The sequence below is a fragment of the Acyrthosiphon pisum genome, chromosome A1 (genome assembly GCF_005508785.2).
Source record: "Acyrthosiphon pisum isolate AL4f chromosome A1, pea_aphid_22Mar2018_4r6ur, whole genome shotgun sequence".
Lineage (NCBI taxonomy): Eukaryota > Metazoa > Arthropoda > Insecta > Hemiptera > Aphididae > Acyrthosiphon > Acyrthosiphon pisum.
In genome coordinates, this window is record NC_042494.1 from 25,474,675 (window position 1) to 25,489,899 (window position 15,225).

The 15,225-nt window shown below is 29.6% G+C and overlaps 2 protein-coding genes across 2 annotated transcripts; one reads left to right on the plus strand and one right to left on the minus strand.

The window, feature by feature from the left end:
- Positions 1-142: 142 nt before the first annotated feature.
- Positions 143-9,885, plus strand: LOC100168122 (proton-coupled amino acid transporter-like protein CG1139). The gene is made up of 9 exons (XM_001951420.5): positions 143-695; positions 5,054-5,195; positions 5,322-5,472; positions 6,439-6,563; positions 6,674-6,758; positions 7,775-8,047; positions 8,164-8,342; positions 8,434-8,606; positions 8,694-9,885. The coding sequence occupies exons 2-9, from the start codon at positions 5,065-5,067 to the stop codon at positions 8,951-8,953; spliced, it is 1,377 nt and encodes a 458-aa protein (XP_001951455.1). The 5' UTR covers positions 143-695; positions 5,054-5,064; the 3' UTR covers positions 8,954-9,885.
- On the minus strand, positions 9,120-14,503 carry LOC100169479 (UDP-xylose and UDP-N-acetylglucosamine transporter). The gene is given in 8 exon segments (NM_001293329.1): positions 9,120-9,548; positions 10,588-10,733; positions 11,658-11,767; positions 11,879-11,948; positions 12,008-12,139; positions 12,612-12,714; positions 14,073-14,186; positions 14,260-14,503. Coding segments are annotated over 8 exon segments (1,014 nt in total). The 5' UTR covers positions 14,337-14,503; the 3' UTR covers positions 9,120-9,286.
- Between the last annotated feature and the right edge of the window lie 722 nt (positions 14,504-15,225).

A 15,225-nucleotide genomic window follows, 5' to 3' on the forward strand; every position in this document is an offset into this window, starting at 1 on the left:
CATATGTATGTATATATAATGTATATAATGTGTGAATTACTGCTAATTTATTAAATCAACCATCGTAGCACTTACGCGCGCACGCGCACGATGACGGAAAGCTTACTTGAACTGGTTTCACGACGTGTGCCGTGTGCGCCCATGCCCCATTCATTCTAGTTCGAAACCCGACGGCGGACGGTACACATACCGCGTAAATCGTCTCGACACGCCGCTGTACAGTCCGCGACGACGCGATTTTAAGTTTCCGCACATAAAAACAGCCTATACACAAAAAAACGCACACATTATTGTATACATAAAAAACATATGCACACGAAATCTTGTCATTTTCGGTCTTACGTTTTTTTTCCGTTCTTATAAATAATAATGTGAATACACATCGTTTACGATCGATTTACGCGTATATTGTTTTTTTTTCAATCGGTCGGTTGTTATTTCGTTTCTTCGTTAACTCCATCACGTGCGGTGGTCGGTGTTTTTTCTTTAAAATTAAATTTACATTTTTATCGCACGCGCAATAAAAATTATCGGTGTGCATTCGAAAAACAATGCGTGCATCTCTGGGACCAGGAAATTACATTTGAAACGTCATTGCCGCTCTATCTTTGGAAACTAACGAATTCCGACCCTGCCTTACCTATATACCTACGATCACCTATTAAACTCGTCAATACTCCACACGGCCTTACATTGTGAGTACTGAGTAGATATTATTCTCGTCATAAATCACCGAATAGTTTGTTAGTAAAAATAAATAAACCTTAAATTTAACTTTTATATATTAAGTTATAATGTTACCTACTCGCCACACGAAAATCGAGTATCGACTGTGTCTGTCGATATCTAAAACTCTCATTTTGCACACACACACGTCGATAAACACAATAATGATAAAGATACAGATTAACTATTTATGTATGATATATTTATAAATGTCAGTATTTATACAGTTACTATAGAAGTTATATGTAGGCACATAGTTGGATACTTGGATATCATCCCGCTTAAGTAAAAGTAAAACCTGCAAAAATAAAATATGCAATGATGTCGCGAACACTCGACCCCGTTTCAAAATTTAAGAGTGAACAAGACATCTACGATATACACGCGGGTACCGTTAGAGTAGATACTAGATGATGATAGTAGTGAAACATAATGGTCGCTCTTGAATATTCCGAATACAGTAATAAAATTGTACCTATTAAGTATACAATAGTTATTATTAATTTGATCGGGTTTATTAAATTTTAGAATTGACTATGTGTATCCCACAGTACCTATATGGCTATCTAATTAGTATTATACACATGTTCCAACCACTTTAACATAGTGGTATTCGTTTATTATTTAGAAATCGAAATAAATGTTATTGGTTAATTCTTTTATAATAAATAATATTAGATAAAAAAAAAATACATTGTTTATTCCACATTTAACGGTAGCTAGTAAAATGTATAGGTATAATGTATGTGTAAATGTATGTGTAAAGTAATGTATGTGTTACCAAATAAAATAAATATAATAGACGAACATTCAATAATAAGAAAAACATTGTTATAGGTAAAAGTGCACTGTTTTTGTACAAGCTGAATAGACTTGTAATAAAGCTTATAGGTAAAGGCGTATCTCAATTTAAGATTTTCAAATAGGTACTTAATTAGTGCAACTGTTTTACGCGGCAATCGATTAACAAGTATAATATAAACAACGAGTCACTCACATTTTGAGTAAATGTTACAGGTGAATCATGAGTGTTATGTTTTTGTTTGTTTCCATTACCTACCTATAATACATATTTATTAACAATTTTTAACGCGTGTAAATACGTTAGTACATATTATTAGTGATTTTACATTTATATTATTTTATCTCGTTTATTTTATTTCTATGAACGACCATTTAAAATAATATGATGCGTATAGGACATAGCTACATAGGTATACGTATAAAGAACGTGAGCAGGTCATGTGAGTGGATGGATTGAATATTAATCAGTCCAATCAACTCGGGTATGGAATAATAAATGTGTATGAAAAACATCAATGACAAAGCGCCGGACACTATAGAGACAACATATACAGTATAAAATTATAAATGTAAATTGTAACTCGCGCGTACCTATAACGATTTAGCTACAATAAAAATAACCTAAATGGCTATACCTACCTAATTTATAAGCACCATTTAACGACGTAGGTATAGGATTCATTAAAAAAAATAAAAAAACTTAAAAATGAAGTTTACGGAATGAAAAAAAATAATACATTTATTATACAAACAAATAACCGCCAAAATAACAGTTTTATTCGTTTTGAACTTTGGAATAAAAGAAATTTAAATTCATCGAAGCCGACATTAATGTTTAATAGACAAGAATTGCCACTCCTTATTAATAGTATAATTTATTTCTAGACCGAAAACAAAAAGCATCATTCATTATAACTTATAATTGAAACGCCAAAATCATGTTTCTTTGTGCACTAGATCTATTTAATAAAAAATGGCAAAACTAATAATTTTGTAACCAGATATCGTATAAAGATCGTTAAAATTAAATTAAAGTAAAACTGGATCCGTGACCTCGGCCATGGCGTTGGTACTGCTCTTAAATGACTTTAATAAATATTATTATTTATTACAGAGAATTAACTTATATTGCCGTAATCAATTGGTAATAATAATTAAGTCATAAATAAAATTCTTAAAAAATTGAAAAGATTCATACCTATACAGATAATATGCGTTTAAACCCCTAAAGCCTGTCTATAAACGTATACTATAACCAGCAGTTAAAAACTATAAAAAATATTTTGTATGAAGCTTACTTTACTATGTAATTTGCGTAATATTGAAAGATTATAAATATAAAAACTTCTAAAGATGGTGCTGCAGTAGGACCACCTATACAGTATATACACTATAAGCTAAATTAGAAACACATGCTGTGTCCATTTTGGTAAACGTACTATGTGTATCACCATTGATAAAATACACCAAAAGATGAAAATATAAATCCAAAAATATAAAGTCCACGAAGTAATGAATCTTCATGAGGTTATTAAAGCAAAATATTTTTTTTTCGGTTCATATGTTTTTTATTCAATCTGTTACAAAAAAGAATAACAATAAGAACAATTGATGGTTTATAGGTTAAAATAAATAAAAATAAAAAGACAGATTATACAGACTGTAGAGGCCTCCCACCGGAGATACTGCGACATGAGTAGGTAATTACATATTTTTAACAAAAAATTCACGAACTTACAAAGTTTAAGGATTTTGGAAATATATAATTGTTTGCTTTGATGGTTTGTACTTTGTAGTTCCAACAGCGTTTCAATAAATTAAACCAACATAGGTATATATAAAATAATGACAAATTTACATATACCGTATAATATGTGAATATATATGTAATATATATATATATATATCAAATTGTGTAGCTGGATAGGTTAGCTTAATAGATTCACTTACCAAAGGACCTCGTGAACCAGTTAATCTAAACACACACACTCAATTATATTAATAAACTGATTCGTTTGTACTATTATTGTTTTACACGCACAAGTATAATAAATTTGTATTTGATTCTGGTGTTTAATGATTACCGAATTAACAACAGCGAATGAAATAAAAATAAAATACGTTTTACCAAACGTTATGTGACGACTTTCTTTTTATTTATTACAGTTGATCATATTTATATATTTTTTAATGTAAAACTACATCGTTATGTTACCTCCAATACTATCAATATAATATATTTAATGTGTTATAGAAGCTAAAATAAGTATCAATGAAAATAAATATTTAGCCCCACAAACTCAATGATGAATTAAAATATTAAAATATACAATATATATCATCTATTATTATTTATTAACGTCAAACGTATAATTTATGTGTAAAATCTCGATATTTCTCATTTTCTCTGCTGCCTTGACATTTTTACTGACAAATTATTTTGTTTATAAATTACTACAATGTTTAAACTACAGACTGAAACGATGATACTATTCAAATGGTTAAAAAAATGGTTCAAATGGTGTTTCAAACAATATATTAAATAAAAAAGCAAAACAAATATTTGCATAGATGCATTAAAATTGCCAATAGAAGACTAAATAGCCTAAATAACATACCATAGTAATTTACTTTACGCCATACTCATAACTCATAAGATTTTATACTATTTAAATAAAAACAAAACTGGAGTTTTCGGTGAGCAATAGTATCCGATGAAGATAAAAATAGTGGTTTCCGTTAAATGGTATATTTATGGTAAAAAAAAATTAATTAACTTAAACGGAGTACTTTCAGCTTTAATATATCGTATAATACGTTTGAATGTTTAATAAAATAAATAACACAATATATAGTATTTCATACAAATTAGTTTTATATCACTTACCTGGTACTACATTTGAGGTGTTATAATAGGTAAGTATAGAATAAACGAAGCCAATGACCAACGTACATAGGTATTATTTTCTAATTTGAACTGACTTATCTCGATATTGTTGATTATTATAACAGAAGAAATAAACATTAGGGAGGTATATTTAAAAGTTATAATCTAATAAATAATTTAGACTAATCTATATGTATTAAATACTATCTGAATGCTAGAAATCTATTGCAAATATCAATAATGATAAATAATAATCAAGCCATAGGATATAAATGCATAATTATTGACTGTATCATTTTATGTATCTGCTCATCAGTGGTGTAGCCAGGATTATGAAATGGGGGGAAATCAGGTATAAATCTGACCAAGTTATTTTACAATTTTCGTATATAAATAATACATTTGTCAGGGGGGAAATATCAATAGGGGGAGGTAAAAACCCAAACCCCCTAGCTACACCACTGTCACATATATATTAATCATTATGAAAAAATGTACGAACAGCAAATAAAATTCTACAAATATTTACCTAATATTATAATACATATTATAGTATTTTGTCAATCGAACTCCAGAAGTGTATATAATAATAATTATTATATATTATATGGTATTTATCCTATCTCCTTTTTTCAGAGACTTAAACGATGGGAGACAAATCTCGCAAAAACAGCGCCACTCAGGATGTGGAGGCTAACGGCACGACAGATCAACAACAACAGGTGGAAGCTGTGGCTAAAGCCGTGCACGGCCATCCGGTATCCGAACATCCAACCACGTGAGCACTGTTTTTCTGTTTATAAAACATGATTATTGTCACATGACCAATTAATAATATAACATCATAATATGGTAGAGAATTAAAACAAATTTACCGTTGTTTAAACAAATTAACTGTTTGCAGATACTGTGAGACACTAATGCATCTTTTAAAAGGAAACATAGGTTGTGGTATGTTGGCCATGGGAGACGCATTTCGCAACGGAGGCCTTTTGATGGCGCCGATTCTCACAGTTTTCATTGGAACTGTGTGCATTTACAACAATCACATACTGGTGCGTAGATTCACATTTCACGAAAATTAAATATAGTACCTATAAATTAATACGATCGATTTGACTTCAATTCGGTCGATAAATATTATTATGGTAGCTGTTAATAACATAATCGGGTAATGTAATTTTTGGGGGTTGAGTTCTATCACTCCACTGCAAATATATGAACGTGCCAAGGCCAAAATGGATTTTATTTTAAATTTCATTCGTAGTATTTTCCTATAATTGAAGTTTCCCAATGCAAGGTATGAAAACAAAAGTCGGTAATGGGCCATTTATTGCCATGTGGGAATATTGAGGTGGCACATATATAGGCACTGAACTATAAGTAGGTATAGGTAATTATATTACGTCGGTTTGTATATGGTGTACCTAGTATACACGTATGAAGGCATGAAGCAGTCACCTATCTACTTACAAGTTACAACTGTTCCGACTTGTAAGACATCGAGTTGCTATAATATGGTTCGCGATGGGTATATTATATTTTTAGCACGCGAACAATTAAGTTAGTTGCAATATGGATAATATGGGGTCAGCTGGTTTTCTGCTGCAATACCAATAAAACTTGAAAATTACCATTTAGCAGAGGCGTATTTACGGGGGCGGATATGAGGACAAATCCGCCCCCATGGCTCTTCAAATACATGACAATTGTGTATTATTATATTATAATTATTACATCGTAATATGTATAAAGCTAAAATTCTTGCCATCCACCCCTACAAAAAATACTAAATACGCCACTACCATTTAGCACTACTGAATCAATTGGCAACACATTTTGTACCCGACAAATTGTTCTCTCACCCCTTCCCCCGCCACAACTCTACAGGGAATGTGTTTAACTGTGACTATACATTATAATATGTTTTACTCACCGCGGTAATTCAATAAAATAATGATGCGACATGTTTGTGTAATTAAATAAAATAAATAATAATATTAAATTTGTTTTTACTGCAGTTAAACGTCGCTCATAAGCTGAAGAGCCGACTGAAACTCGAACACTGCCCGACGTTCTCAGAGACCGTCGAACTGTCCTTTGCAACTGGACCCAAGAGCTTGCAGAAACATGCGGACTTGTTTAGGTATGCGTGTAGTGCAGCAGCCATGTTATTATTAACTGCAGAGTGCGGCAGACATACATGGGATGGAGTGCATCATAATAATATAATAACCGTGATATGCTATTTTTTAGGACCACTGTCAACGTATTTGTCATAATTACTCAGTTGGGATTTTGCTGCGTGTACATACTGTTTGTGTCCAGCTCCATTAAACAGGTAGGCACCTATAATAATTAATATTATAGTACAGTTATAATATGCTGCGCTGTATAGAATACTGCCAATAGATTACTATTTACTTGGATAAAAAAACTAGATATACGCAAATAAAAGATTAAAAAAAATACACACATAATAAGTAGCTAGGCCACTATGGGGGATAATTTCAGAATTTAGAAAGGAATGCAAAATATTTTATCATTAGCCAGTCAGAGTCGATCGCAATCACTTCGCACATAACATTTCTTAGAAAATAGAAATAAAAACTATTTACCTATAAAATTATAAGCAATCGTTTTATCTTTGACAGTTAGATACAAATTAAAACCTAACATACATACAATGTATATACATACTAACATACAAAATATAAAAGTATTATATGTTTTTTTTCAATTTAAAATGATTTGACAGAAGGAAATTTAGAAGATAAATTAACAAAATTAAAACTACAGAAAAAAATAATTATAATATATTCACAAAATATAAAGGGGGAATTTAATTAAAAAAATTATCACCAAAAATATCTAAAACCCTCAAAATGTTAATAGTGTAAAATATAGAGGATGGATGGAATATAATTAAATACAGACACCAATTCATACCGTAAATCACACCCATATGGAATAGGCCCATAGACGCAAATCCATTAAAATGTCTTGGGGAGGGGGGGGGGGCTTTGATTCCACACAACTAAAAAATTGTATATTTTGCCCAATCAAATAATTTCACGATTATAATTATTTTATGGCTTGTATTTTGTAATATTGAAACGATTTGTTATATTAAGCATTGATAGTGAAGTGTGGATATACACATTTTTGTTTGTCTATTTAAACGTAAGCTTTATTTGAAAAATGTAATCTAAGGTCCCGCCTTAAATTTGACTTAATCACCACTCCTTTGCAGTAATTAGGTACCTACTATTACTTATTCCAAGGATAATTTCTCGACTTTGTATCCCGAATGTTTTTCATACATTACATTTTAATAAAAAATTTTTTATCCGACAGTTTTGCGACGAATATGGAACCGTGTTGGACATTCACATCCACATGATTTTCGCTCTGGTGCCCATAATGTCGTGCGCCATGATAAGGAATTTGAAATTCATCGCACCCCTGTCGACGGCCGCCAACATATCGATGGCCATTGGTCTGGGCATTATTCTGTCGTACTGCGTAGTGGACTTACCGACCCTCAACTCCAGAACAGCCGTGGCCCATTGGTCGCAAATCCCCCTGTTCTTCGGCACAGCTATTTACGCTTTCGAAGGAATTAGTCTGGTAGGTGTACTCCGTCTTAATAACACAATCCACCAAGTAGATAGCGCCACCAGATGTCTAGATCTGGTCATTTTTTGATCTTATTTAACATCAGTTATATTTTTATATATTCACAGGTATTGCCCCTGCAATTGGAAATGAAAACACCAAATAGATTTGCGTCAACTATGGGAGTGTTGAACGTCGGCATGACCATCGTGACCTTTATCATTCTGACCATGGGCTTTGTGGGATTCTGGCGGTTCGGCGACGACGTCAAAGGAAGTCTCACGCTCAACCTCCCACCCACTCTCATGTAAAAATAAAAATAACACTTACCTACGTGATTACTCGTTATAGATGAGATGACGCTGTTTTTGATACCTATGAAAAATACACTTTTTCAGCCTTTCAAAAATCGTGGTCGGTCTGATGGTATTCGCAATCATCTGTACTTACACACTGCAGTTTTACGTGCCGGTCGCTATCTTATGGCCATCGGTACAAGAAAAATATGGACCGTTCCAATCGCCCGCCCTCGCCGAATATCTTTTGCGTGCCGTATTAGTTTTTGCTACATGTATATTGTCATTTTATAATAAATTATTATTGTATTACGACGTGATTTTAAAACCATATCATGTGTGATTTTTGTGTTTTGTTACAGTTTTGGCGGCGGAAGTGATACCTCATCTGGCACTGTTCATATCGTTGGTCGGGGCCATCGCCAGCACGTTCTTGGCCCTAATATTCCCACCCATATGCCATATGGTTGTCTGGAAGGACGAAGGATTTGGAGCGTTCAATTGGAAACTTCACATGGACATCATTACTATAGTCTTAGGTCTGTTAGGATTCGTAACTGGTACATACTTCAGTTTACATGACATTATAGTTGCATTTAGCAAAGATTTTGGTTTCCATTGATCGAAATGGCTGCCAATCTCAATCACCTAATAGACTTAGTAAATGCACTGTTATGTTTTTAAATATTTTATTATTATGACCTATATTTATTATATTGTTGAGTTAAGTATATATTTAAAAGTTAGGAAATCACATTACAACGCTCCACCAAATTTAGAACAAAGACTTTTAATTTGTTTGTAAATTATTTCTGTTTATTGTCTAATAAAATAAATTAATAAGTTTTTATTTATTCTAAACAAGTAGTATTAAAAATTAACAACGTATAATGTATATTATAATTCTGTAATAGACTAATAGCCATGAATCCAACATCATAATAATGGGGTAATTTTAATTCGTTTTCGTTTTCTTTGACTTTTTTGTTGCCTTTTTGGGCGCCGTCATTTGTTGTACTTTCTGAGGTATCTCGGTGAATATGATTGTACCAATAAATACCAAAAGAGTTCCAATCCAGTGGTACAAAGTGAATGGATTGCTGAAGTACAATATACTAAACAATAAGCTGGCAAACTTTCGCAATGTTATAACCAGTGTTACTGTCAACGACGAACATTCAGTTGTTAAAAAGTAAACTGAACTTATACAAACATATCTATGAAAATGTTGTTAAGAAAAAATTCAAAGAAAATATCTTAAATGTATGTAAATTATTTTGGCGTACAAACATATGTTTTTTTTATAAACATTTTCATTGATTGACATTTCAACATCAAGGTTATTATTAGCCACATTTTAATTAAAGCTAAATCAAGTTATAATAATATATTACTACTACTTTGTTTTTTTTACTTGAGTTTATTACAATGTATTAAATTGATACACAGTTTAAATTTGCGCTTAGGTACAGAGTAGTTGATCACTGTGTCTTTAATTATTAGGTTTTCATTGTACATGTATTATGCTGTTTAATAAAATTATAAATTTCCCCCAACCTAGTATTTATAATTTATCACAAAGAAAATTTGAGATAATTTTATGATTTGTTAAAATTTAAAATTTATTTCTCAATGGCCAAATTCAGCCTACAAAAATATTCTACATTTTATCTTTTATTTACAAAATATTAAAATTAACATTCTACATTGACATAAAAATAAAAAGTAAAAGAGTAATATGCATGAGCTAAGCTTTTAACCGAGCTTATTTTTTTTTTAGACATCTATAGAAAAAATCTACTGTAAAACAACAGTTATTTGTTTTTAAATTACAACAGAATAACAAAATAGTTTTTATCAAAAATTAGTTATAAATAAAAATGCTTGTTTCGTCTTTCTTTTTATTATTTTTTTCCTTTAAACATTTGACCTAATGACCTTCCTAACTTCCAAATCACTTTCCCACCAGAAAATGTAATATAATTGAAAATAGCAATTGTATTGCATAAAAGGTGGCGACACACACAAAAAAAATCGCACCTTCATTGTAAAATGAATGCATTCAATGCTATGCTAAGAATCTAAAATAATATTATATTTATTTTATAAATTTAAATTGGTAAAAATTATCTCATAATCCTTTTCATATACCATATCCCACAATAATCAAGGTAAAAACAAATTCCCTCATCCACATGCATACAAATATAAATATACAATATCAAATATCAAATAGCAAAAAATAATAAAGGATACTGTGTGAAAACATTACCAGTAAGATAAACAAGAGTACTCGGTATACCAAATCCTATGAATGGCAATGGTTCACTTTCAAAAGCCATTAATGCATGTTCCTTAAGATTGGAGTATAAAAACAGAAACCATGGAAGTGGTATCAAATGCTAAAATTAAACAAATATGTATTATTTACAGTTGTAAAAATGATTTACAACATGGGTACTAATAGTAGATGTAAAGACTATAAAATATAAAACAATAAAACATAAAATATTAACTCTTACATGCAATGCATTTATTTATAATATTATGATGAATGTATCATTTGAAAAAAAAACATTATAATAGAAATTATAATTTTTAAATTTATGAAGATAATTGGGAAAATAAACTTTTTGAGAATGTTTGAAACTGTTATATTATAATAAACAAGTGGAGTTCAATTATAATAGTGAAAGTTTATAAAAATAATAAGTTGAACTTTTACTGCTTAAGCTAAACATTGTGTTACTTAATTAGGTAATATTATGATGACATTAATACAAAGGAGGAATAATAATAATTCTAATCAGCCATTAATTTCATAAAAGCAAAAATATGTAAGCATATAAAATAATAAATATATAAATGGAATCGGTCTTGGTAACTTTGTAATTTATTCTAAACACCAATCGACTCAATTAATTAATGATTCATTGAGTGATACTCACTATATTATAATTTATAAATAATACTGATTTAACCATGACTTGTGAAAAAATACATTTGTATTACAGACAAGAATTTTTCAACGCTTCAATACTTTTAAAATGCCACTAGAAGATAAAAATACTAGTTTTAAAAGTCAAAACTATAATAATGCTGAGTATTAATAATGTTAAATTTGAAGCATTTCCTATTATTCTATTACTCTAAAATGTTCCTATATTTTTTTTTTCTTTTCATAACAACTTATTTCAAACTGTACTAAAACTATTAAACTAATCTCAACCTCACAAATGTATTAATAGACTGTTTTCTTTTGTGGTATATTTTTCAAAATAATATTATATAATTAAGTTACTTCTGTATCATAGTTATATACTTACAGTATAAAATAGAGCTTCTTGTGGATGCTTACCATGCTTTTTATATAATGTTTCTTGGTATATACCCATGCGAGCAGAAATGAACAACGCAATAGTCAAACATGCAATTCCTAAAATATTATTTTTGTTAATCTACTAAACATGTTTAAATATAATATGTTGAATAACTTTGTACACTTAATAACATACTATTATATTGTTCAATATTGAAAAATACATACCTAAGCACCACCAAAAGAAGTCTTCCAATTCTGATGTGTTTTGCACAACACCGTGTACAACAGTTTTTTTCTAATAAAAAAAAATATTGAAAGTATTTACTTAGCAATTATGTATTAAGCAACACTTACAACATCTTGACTTGATACAATTGTACATATTGTAATACCAGCTGAGATCATGCCCACAGAAATAAACTTATCAAGTGTATACTTTTTCTTTAATATAATCACTCCCATAACCATATTTGCTATTAATGAGCCCTGAAAAGTAAAGGTTTTAATTATCTACATGATAATATACAAACAGATAATTTCATATTCTCATTAGGATAGGCAGGTAAACTATTGATTAAATGTAGAGTATAAAATAATAATTAGACAATAAAAGTAAGTGTTCAAATAAAAGTATTAATTAACTGTATCTCAAAAGTGGTTATGTCATTATTCAAAATATGTATCACTATCATGAGTCTTTATAGACTTGGTGCTAATAATTTTGATGTGGTATTTATTCTCCTCAAGGATACTAATAATCAAACATTCTTTTTATCGGTTATAGTTATTTTAAATTAAATTCTAATCTAAAAACTCTTGAAATTGTAATGGACTTAGGATTGATAATTTAGTACTATAGGCACCATTAACATTTATTTAACTGAAATTAAACTGTTCATAAGATTTTTTGATCTTTGGTCATATACAAGTGATAAATAAGTTTGTATAAATATCATACCGCTCTGAAGATCATATGTAGTGGCATAGCAATATTCAAATCAAAAGCATAATTGTTTAAAACATTAGTTACAAAAAACATTGCCACTAAGATCATGTACCCTCTGAAAAAAAAAATTAAAATTAATAAAATACATATATAATCAAACAATAAGTCTGCAAATAAAATTAAGTATTTAAAAATAAAAACACAAATGTTTCATTCAACAGAGTTGACTTATTTTTATAGTGTATAGCCGTATTAGGTACATTGAAATCTGTATATAACGGACAGACAGGACCATCAAAAGTGTCTATTATAGACATGCTTCTACCAATTATATTGAATATTTATACTTTTAAATGATGGGACATTATCATATTGTCCATTTGAAAGAGGTGTATATACAAGTTTCACTGTATCATGGTAAAAGTTTTTTTTTTTTTAATAATTTGTTTTTGCTATTGAGACAGCACAATGAAATATATTAACCAAAATAAAAATATCTAATTAGCAGTTGAAGTATAATAAGAGATTATAGTGAACAAAATATGCAGTTTAGCTCAGAAAAAAATTTGGAAAAATCACTTGGGAGCTTAATTATATTTTTTTTTTCGATATGGATTCATGGAATAATCAATGTATGCATAAAATATGTAAAATTGTGGTCTTCAAAAGATTATAACATTGAAAATTAGTTTGACCAAAAAATTCAGATTGCACCATTGTTCTTAACTCGTTGAAATACTAAGGTTTCAAAAATCACTTGGGAGCTAAACTGCAATTAATCACAAATACCAATTGTAATCATCATTCAGTATTTAAATACAGTATACCTATATAATTAAAAAACAATAACAATCATAACTTATAGGCAATATAATTATTTGGTCTAATTGAATTGAGAATTTAAAAAAATGCCCATCTCAAATCTTTATCAAAATAGATTTGTCCAGGGTTTTTTCATTTACACATATAGATCAATATTTTATGAGCGAAAAGAGCCCAAATCTGTTTTAAATCACTATAGGCCTTGTACAAATTTTGAAAAGGACTCATCTCGGAAAACTTAGGGCCAGTTGCACTGTCTACGGTTAAACTTCAATTAAGCTTAATCAGCTGATAACAGATATTTAACCGGGCAAATTCGGCCGATTAAACTCCTGGTAACTTTAATCAGAGACGGTGCAACTGGCCCTTAATCAATCACTTTTCCAATCAAATTTATTAAATCAATAGTATTATATTACATGATAAGATTACATAATAGTCTGTAATTTTAGAAAAATTTGCTAAAATTAAAAAGAAAATCAGTTTTTTGTTTCCTGAAAATTTTTAATTTTCAGATATGAGCCCTTTTCAAAATTCTCAATTCAATAACAAAATATTTAAACAACATTGTGCAAAAAAAAATTGATAACCCTACGCTTATAATATATGTTACTGTAATCATAATTGTTTTATATATAAATTAATACGTACTTGACACTGATGCTTGGTTTTTTGGTACCACATTTGGCAGTGAATATAAATCCATGTAACGCTATTAGAAAAAATTGGGAAAACGTAATCAAATTTCCTATGCCAGGATCTTCTCTAAAATTTAAATCATACATATTTTACTAAATTTCGTGTAGGTAGATAACATTATTAAATCATCAATACATACTTCACTAAAAGTTCCAAAAAAACAACATTGCTCATACATCCAAAAAACGTAGACCCAATTGCCACAGGTATACTCATTTTACAAAGAGTATATTAAAACCTGATAATTTTTTTATGAATAAATGACTTGTGTCAAGTTGGTTGACCAAATCTAGTTGACCGTTTTTCGTATGACTAGGTATGACTAGTGAGACTAACTAACTTGTAGACTTAATTATTATATTGAATTGTAATTTATTTTGATTATCATATTGATATCGTTAAATCAGTCAAAAAGAAAAAGTATCAAGAAGTTCAAGATTAAAAAAAATGAAATTGTTCTTCTCTGCAATATAGGACGATGACTAAAACTAAAAAGCAAATACTATTTAGCTATACTACTGCAAATAGTAAGTAGTAATTACGTAAATGATTATATACCGGCCGTTTCATGGTCATTTATATTTAGGTACCTACACAGCTGACGGTATAATACTATAATTTATAATCGTGTACGTAACCAAACACCTATGATAAAGTAAAATTAAAAAAAAATAAGACGAAAAAAATTATTTTTATGTAATACACCAAAATAAAAACTATAATAATATGAAGAGTGAACCATTAACACTTGTCAGATAACGGAAAACAGTATTCACACTATAGATATGTATTATCATCTATGATTCACTCAGCAATCACTCGAATCTCGAGCATAGATAATATAAAAGAACGACTGTCTGTCAACCTTATATACCTAATAATATATTATGATCTAAGCTGTCAACCTTCCATAATATAATATTATTATATCGTATATTATCATGGTTTTAAAACCTCGTCACAGATGGCGCTTCGTCGTTGGGGCACTGTATTATTCTATTCAGTTTCTGTGATCAAGCCCGGATAGCCTCGATAGTTAGAATTTATTAGGGGCCTCAGATTCGTCCATTATTTTTTTCATTATAACACTGCATAAATCACCTTA

Coding starts and splice junctions, on each gene's coding strand:
- LOC100168122 (XM_001951420.5), top strand. CDS start 5,065: ATGGGAGACAAATCTCGCAAAAACAGCGCCACTCAGGATGTGGAGGCT. Junction 5,473..6,438: donor TTTACAACAATCACATACTG/GTGCGTAGATTC, acceptor TTTTTACTGCAG/TTAAACGTCGCTCATAAGCT. Junction 8,343..8,433: donor AACCTCCCACCCACTCTCAT/GTAAAAATAAAA, acceptor ACACTTTTTCAG/CCTTTCAAAAATCGTGGTCG.